At 49.5% G+C, this 7500-nt stretch overlaps 1 protein-coding gene across 1 annotated transcript in view; it reads left to right on the top strand.

Annotated features, from left to right (window-relative positions):
* Positions 1-7500, top strand: part of brsk2b (BR serine/threonine kinase 2b) — a 122699-nt gene that overhangs the window by 37466 nt on the left and 77733 nt on the right. The window contains exon 2 of the mRNA XM_056607795.1: positions 2179-2273. Coding sequence (XP_056463770.1) covers positions 2179-2273 — 95 coding nt within the window. The remainder of the gene's footprint in view (positions 1-2178; positions 2274-7500) is intronic.

Genomic DNA, 7500 nt, shown 5'->3' with positions numbered 1-7500 from the left:
CTTTAACTGATTAAAATGCAAATAATCATTTAGCATTTTCTTGTTCTTCTCGTTACGTGGACTGTTGAAGAAGAGTGTCCCTCAAGCACCTTTTAAATACATAAAGTAGTTTGTATGGTTGTTGAAATTAACCTTGGGCATTACAAACACTTAAGCTTTAGATTGAACAAGCTAGTGATTAACCTTTGGAGATTTCAAAAATAAGTCTTTAGACCCAGAACGCATATCTCCATATCTCCGCCCAAAATAAGTGAGGAGGAGGAGGAATGATCGGATGAGAGAGTACAGCAGGGTGAAATGGTGAAATGAAAGACAGATAAATCAATGAAGCAGAGTTGCTGAGTATTTTAATTGAATGGCTTTGCCACGTCCCTTTTAAGCCCTTAGCTATGAGGCACATACCTTCTCACTTCTCCTCTCCTGTCACCTTTTTGAAGGTTCTGTTTCTCTTTTATTGGTATAAATGAATGCTGCGAGAGCATTCTTCTTTGTTTATTTTACCCTTTCTCTCATACACACATTCACGCGCCCACATACACACACACACACGTGCACACGCCACACACACACACACGTGCACGCTACCACATACACACACACACATGCACACGCACACACACACATACACACACGTGCACACACACGTGCACACACACACACACACACACACACACACACACACACACACACACACACACACACACACACACACGTACACACGTACACACAAACAAAAGCAATAAGATCAACCTAAAATATTCATTACCAAATCAGATGTGTTTTGCCGGGTCCTTCTAAGCCTGCGTCGAGGTTACCGTCCCTGAGCTCCAACAACAGCGAGATCAATGATGCATCGTGAATGTTGCCCGAGATGCCATTTCGGTTCTAACTGCACGTGTCGGGGAGCCCCCCAAGGCTGCCATATTGGCTCGGCGCTCCTGCAGCGTGTGGCTTCAGTCACTCGCCACGGGTGAACCCATGGGTGAACCGCTCTCTTTCTTCAAGATCCACGCCTTCTGCTGTGAAGTCTGTGTACAGGGAGCAGGTAATGAAGAGCTGAATATGCGCGTGTGGCATTTTCCACAGCTCACTGAGGAGCTTCCGCAGTACAAAGTGGAACGTACTTCATGGTGTCGGTTCTTTGATAAAGATGGATTGCGCCGGCGTAGGGGAGATAAAGCAATTGCGCTTTGACATTTATTTTACAGTTTGTCCTCCCAAGCAGCAACAAATGAAATAGACTGAGCTGGTGACGGGGGGGGGGGGGGGTGGGGTGTAGATATGTAAACTGTCATCTAAATTGGATGTGGACAGCGTAGCAGGAACTCGGGTAAATTGTCCGTTGAGTGTTTTGTGTTTGGTGCTCAGTGGTATATTATGTTTGTTTGCCTCTACGGACGTGAGCGTGAAGAGAGACAGAAGAAGAGAAGGGCGGCACAGGAGGTACAGCGGGTTGGCTGGCTCCTTGAAGGTTGCTAGCACGGTCCCCGGCTCCCCCAAGTTGTGCGTGTCGAGGTGTCCCTGAGCAAGACCCCCTCACCCTGACTGCTCCCGACGAGCTGGTTGTCGCCTTGCGTGGCTGACACCGTCGTGGGTGGGTAGATGTGAGCATGAATGGGTGAATGTCAGGCAATATTGTAAAGCCCTTTGAGTGGCCACTGGGTAGAAAAGCGCTGCATAAATGCAGTCAATTTAAGAGAAGGAGAGAGGGGTAATGGCGTAGCTTATGACCCCGGGTGGGAGTCGAACCTGCGTCGCCACGAGGCATAGTGCCTGTGGCTAGCTCCCTGGCTGAGCTGCAGAGCCCTGAGGTGCTTTGGGTTTTACCTCCACACTGTAAATCGGGGCGCTGAATGAGGACATAAACGTCTCGCAGAGTACTGCAGAGAGAATGAGAGATGGCTTGTTTGTACGTGTGTGGGGGAAACAGCGCTTATTCAAACATTTTATTGTCGTGACGGAGATCATACCGTGGGTAAACACGGTTGTTTAAAAACCCTGTTGGGAGTCGCTGTACCTTTCACGTCAGAATCTGGGCGCTTTGTCTTAAAAATGTTGGGGATAATCACGTTCCAAATGGTGTATTGATATAGCTTTATGTTCCGATTTCATTCCCATTGTTATAACACTAAAATAACACTCTCTGTCTGTGTCTTTGTGTCTGTGTTTTGGTTTCAGGTCTGGTGAAGCTAGGAATCCACTGTGTCACGTGTCAGAAAGTCGCCATAAAGATTGTCAACCGGGAGAAGCTGAGCGAGTCTGTGCTCATGAAGGTAGGTCATCTGAAGTGTTACCGCGTGTGTGAAGGTGTGATTCGCAGGCTCCACCAAGAGCCTTTTGATCAGAGTGGGGGCGGACAAGTGACCTTTTACACTCTCTCTCTATCTCTCACTTTCTCTCACTCTGAAACCGCAATCGTTATATCTGTAGTGTGCCATCAAGCAGGAGAAAATAACTATCTTCAAACTAAATTTTTGTTGAATCGTGTGAAAACGATTAAGAGGCCTTCTCCAAACAACAATAAATACACGCAAACTGCCTGCCTATATACATATTAATGCACATGAACGAGTTAATGTGCGGTATTGTTCCTGATGATGGAAGCGTAACGGTCGATTTCATCCCAAGGAGAGGCTTTTACGACCGGGCAATAACAACAAACTACTTTAAGGAGAGAGAATGGAGGCACAACCAAAACGACTCCTCTCCTTGACGAACAAAGAGAAACAAACTCAAACAAAAATACCCAAATCTCAGCGGAAGACGTAGACAAAGCTCAATTTATTAAGCCAATGAAGCCATTATTAAGTCAGTTTCAACAAAATGGTGTCACTTATCACTTCCTCCTTTCCTCCAAGTGCGGCATATTCAAATCTTGTCTGAATGAAATGATTATTTAGCATTTTCTTGACTTTTAATTATGTGCCTACTAGTGTAAAAGGGCCTTTACTTTACACAATCATACGTTTTACTAACGTCTGTCTTCAGGACCCCTGACATCCTCTGTGATGGGATTCAGCTCTTCTGACTCCATGTTACCATGTATCCCTACACCGCAATGATTGGACGGACAAGGGACACCAGGGCACAGCTTTAAATAACCCCCTCTTCGACCCTAACACAAATTCCAGTGTCAACCAAAATTGTGTCACTTATCTCTTCCTCCTCACCGTTCCTTCAGCTTTTCCCCAGAGTGAAATGTTTACGCTGATGTGCTCAGGTGTGCACGTGTTGATGAATGCGGTCTGCAAGGCACGCCCGTAGCGGCGGGCTGCTCCTTTCAGAGCAGCGGCCAATGAAAAGCAGCTGTCGTGACGGAGGCGTCGGCAGGCAGTCAACGCCGTGACCTGCAGCGCCGATTAAGCTCCGCCTAATTGGTCATTAGCACTGACGGCCGTGGTGGGCGTGTCACCAGCGCACGGCAGTGGTTGGCTGTCGAGATGCCTGCCGCCCACCTGGATGTGGTCACAGATGGGGATATCTGTGTTGTGGATGCGTGTGTCTGTCTGTCTGGGGACCTTTGTGTTTGTAGATGGAGAGATCCTCGTGTGTGTGTGTGCGTGTGTGTGTGTGCGTGTGTGTGTGTGTGTGTGAGTGCGTGTGCGTGTGCGCGTGTGCGTGTGCGTGCGCGTGTGTGTTGGGAGAAGGGGGGTATCCCCCAGCCGGCTCCTTTAATCCTTCCCAGCTTCTTGTCTTATTTTACAAGATGCCGGGGCCCTTGGTTGTCATAGCAACAGGGAATGATTGGCTTTTGGTGGAGGGGGTTGTGGGGGCGGGGGGGGGGGGCAAAGGAACATGGATTGCTTCTTTTTTTTCCTCTCTCAATGCAAATCCATCAAGTCTGCAAAATAAAGCAGATATTGGTGTATTGTATCTATAAAAATTGATATTGCCTTTCTTCCAGCCCTGGTCGTCCCTTGCATTCATTCTAGCTGCTCCCTCCCCCTCTCGTGGTTTGACATTTGGGAAAGGTCCAGCTTTGTTTAAGGTAGCCTTTCCACCCCTTTCATGGTGGCATTCCGGGCCTATGTTTACAAGATTTGCATGCAAATAATCTCCTTCCACGGCGTTCTTCACACACACACACACACACACACACACACACACACACGGACACACACTTCACACCTGCCCCAGGAACATCTAGAGGTGGATGTGGGTCAGCCCCCAAAAGGAATACAGCCACTCGGATATTGCCTCTACTGTACACATGATTATACAGATGGAGCCAGGTGGCCGTGTGTGTGTGTGTGTGTGTGTGTGTGTGTGTGTGTGTGTGTGTGTGTGTGTGTGGATGTGGATGTGGGTGGGTGGGTGGGTGGGTGGGTGTTGTGGTAAAAAAAAAAAGTGAGACAGTTTCCAGCGAGTGTGTGTGTGTGTTGTGGTAGAGTGAGACAGTTTCCAGTTAGGGTATTTCTGTCTGTCTGTCTGTCTGTCTGTCTGTCTGTCTGTCTGTCTGTCTGTCTGTCTGTCTGTCTGTCTGTCTGTCTGTCTGTCTGTCTGTCTGTCTGTGCCTTGCCTTGCCTTGCCTTGCCTTGTGTGGTGACACACTGTGAAGCGGGCGCATGGCACCCGTTTCACAGCGTGTCACCCCGTGGTCGCACATCTGTCCGGTGACATTTCCCCGGCGACAGCGGGGATCAGCACCTTATATGGGCACGCCCTCCTGCCCCCCCCCCCATCAGGTGCGGGCGCCTGGGCTGACATTTGCCGCCCGCCAGACAGTACCCGCCCGGGCTAATGGGAACGCTCGTTAGAGAGGAACGCCGGGAGGAGCGGTCAGACAGGAGCCGCCACCGCGCTGACATGGCCAGCTGGATGCTAGCTAGCCAGCGTAGCAGACCCCCATTAGGATGCGTATTTACGAATCCTACTATGGCCACGCCAAGACCCGCCCTACTCTGTCTGTGATTGGCCGGGTTGCATGCAACTCAACTGGACGCTTAACTAGAACTCTGCGGTACCCTCGCTGTGAGCATTCGAGAGCGTCACAAAATAACCCGAACCCCCAACCCTAACCCTAACCCTAAACCTAACCCTAGCAGCTAATATCAAGCCAGTAAAAGCGCGTTAGTCGGCTGGTAGGATGGGTTTCTTAAGGGTTCCTGGGTGTAGTGGTTGATAAAGGAAACCTGAAATAATGGGAGTAGGACACGGTAATGGTGTGTGTGTGTCTGTGTCTGTATCATTCGATTTTTTGTGTGCGCTTGATGTGATTTTGTGTGTGTGCGTGTCATGTGATTTTTGTGTGTGGTTGTCATGTGAATTTATGTGTGCGCGTGTCAGGTGATTTTGTGTGTGTGCGTGTCATGTCATTTTGTGTTTGGTTGTGCCATGTGATTTTGTGTGTACGTTCCGTGTGCACCATATTGAATCTCCTTGTTTCCAGCTGAAGTGTGTTAGCTTGGTGAGGGCCGCTCTGCAGAGCTTCTTGCCGGTTGCCCTCTCAGGCCTGAGCAGTCACTTCATCTGCCCGACGACCGGCTGCCTCAGTTAATGGTGTCAACACACACTTAATTCCGCCGACTCTGTGGAGCGACTCCGTGTCTCTGATCTGCCTGTGTGTGTGTGTGTGTGTGTGTGTGTGTGTGTTTGTGGGTGTCGGGTTGTTGCCTTGTATCACCAGCGTGTGTATACATGTAAATCCATGGGGTATGGGGTGTCTGCAGCGTGTCTGATTGCTGTCGGTGTCTCTCGTGGTCGATGGCCTAAGAGCCTCTGAGAGAGAGGCGGAGGAGTGGAGGGTAGAGAGGACGGCGTGGGGGCGCACATGAAGGAATCGATTGGCGTCCACCACAGAGGAAGAGAGCATTTGATTGTTCTGAGGCTTCATGACCTTAATCTGCCTCTTCTGACATAGTCTCGCTCTCTCTCTTGCTCGCTTCTCTCTTTCTTTCTCTCTCTTTCTCTTTATCTCTCACTCTCTCTCCCTCTCCCTTTTGCATTCTCTCTCTCACTCTTGTATTCTCTCTAGCTCTCACTCTTTCTCTTTTTCTCTCTCTAGCTCGCTACCTCTTTCTCTTTTTCTCTCTCTAGCTCGCTACCTCTTTCTCTTTTTCTCTCTCTAGCTCGCTAACTCTTTCTTTATTTACCGCTATCTCTCTCCCACCAAGATGGTTGAGAACACAAGCCCCTGAGATCCTCTCTCTCTCTCTCTCTCTCTCTCTCTCTCTCTCTCTCTCTCTCTCTCTCTCTCTCTCTCATATATTCTGGTAGCCGTGTCTGACTCACCTTCTCTGTCTTGCTAGAAGAACACACAAGCTAACGTGCAGCTGACCTCCTGTCAGCCCACCACATTCCCACTCCCAGGTTCACCGTTCCCTCCGTTCCTCTCCTCTGCTCTCCTTGTATTATCATTATTCCTATTCCCTCCCCTATGGTGCCTGTACAGTGGACAACCCATCATTTTGCCGTTATTAGAAACACTCCGGTGTTCGGCTCTATAAATAAATGCAGGGTTCGTCGGTGAACCCGAGGCAGGCAGCCACCGGCCGCCCCTGATTGCAGCTCTGTGCGCCCCGTGATTGGATTCCCCCGACGGGAGCCTCCTCCTCGCTCTCCGGCCTCTCTCCGGTCGCGGGGCTCGCCCGGCTGTCCCAGCCACAGATGGGGGTTTGATTACTGGGCGGATGTTCCAATTTCCCGCCCTTCGTGCCCCACAGCGCCGTATCGTGTTTCAATTAAATGGGGATTTGGAGAGCCACTCACCGCACCCCTCGTGGATCCTCATAATTCATTAAGAGCGGCGATCGCGAACGGAACTGTTAACTCATTCGTGGAGGCAGAGGAAGAGGAAAGGGTTGATGAAGCCACAGGAAACCAATATCGGCCATTTTGGATAAAATCTGCTGTGTGTGTGTGTGCGTGTGTGCGCATGTGTAATCGAATGTACATGCAGCGTGTGCGTTGACGGGGAGCGGGGGGTTTAATAGAGTGGAGCGCTCTGCCCTGGATCGATACGAGGGGTGAATCAAATCCGTCGATACCTGAGTCAGTTATTCAACACACATACTTCGGACGCAGCACTCTGTGTGATGTAACCGTGACGACCCCTCGTGACACACACACACACCCCTCCTCCAGTCATCGCCGCCCATCTGCCCGACTGCTGTTACGCACACACACACTTTAAATAGAAGGACGGGGAAGGGATGGTGAAAAAAAAAAAAAAGCCCAACACTGCTTGCATTGCTCAGAGGACAACGTAGGCGGAACTAAAAACAGCAAGCAGAAAAATCCCTGCAGCCATTTTTCTCTTCTGTTCATGTAGTCAACTATGTGCAGGGACTTACCCGCCATGGCAGATCCTTCCTCATCATCATCATCCTCTCTCGCTCCTCTCACTCTCTAGCTCTCCTTGGCACACTTACTCTGTCTCACTCTTGCTCTTTCTTTCTTTCTCTCAATTTCTTTATTTCTCTCTTTTTCTTTCTTTCTCTCTTTTTCTTTCTTTCTCTCTTTATTTTTCTCTCTTTTTTTTCTCTCTCTTTCTCTCTCTCT

Source organism: Gadus chalcogrammus, chromosome 14 (assembly GCF_026213295.1).
Source record: "Gadus chalcogrammus isolate NIFS_2021 chromosome 14, NIFS_Gcha_1.0, whole genome shotgun sequence".
NCBI classification, from domain to species: domain Eukaryota; kingdom Metazoa; phylum Chordata; class Actinopteri; order Gadiformes; family Gadidae; genus Gadus; species Gadus chalcogrammus.
This window is presented reverse-complemented; position numbering and strand designations above follow the sequence as displayed.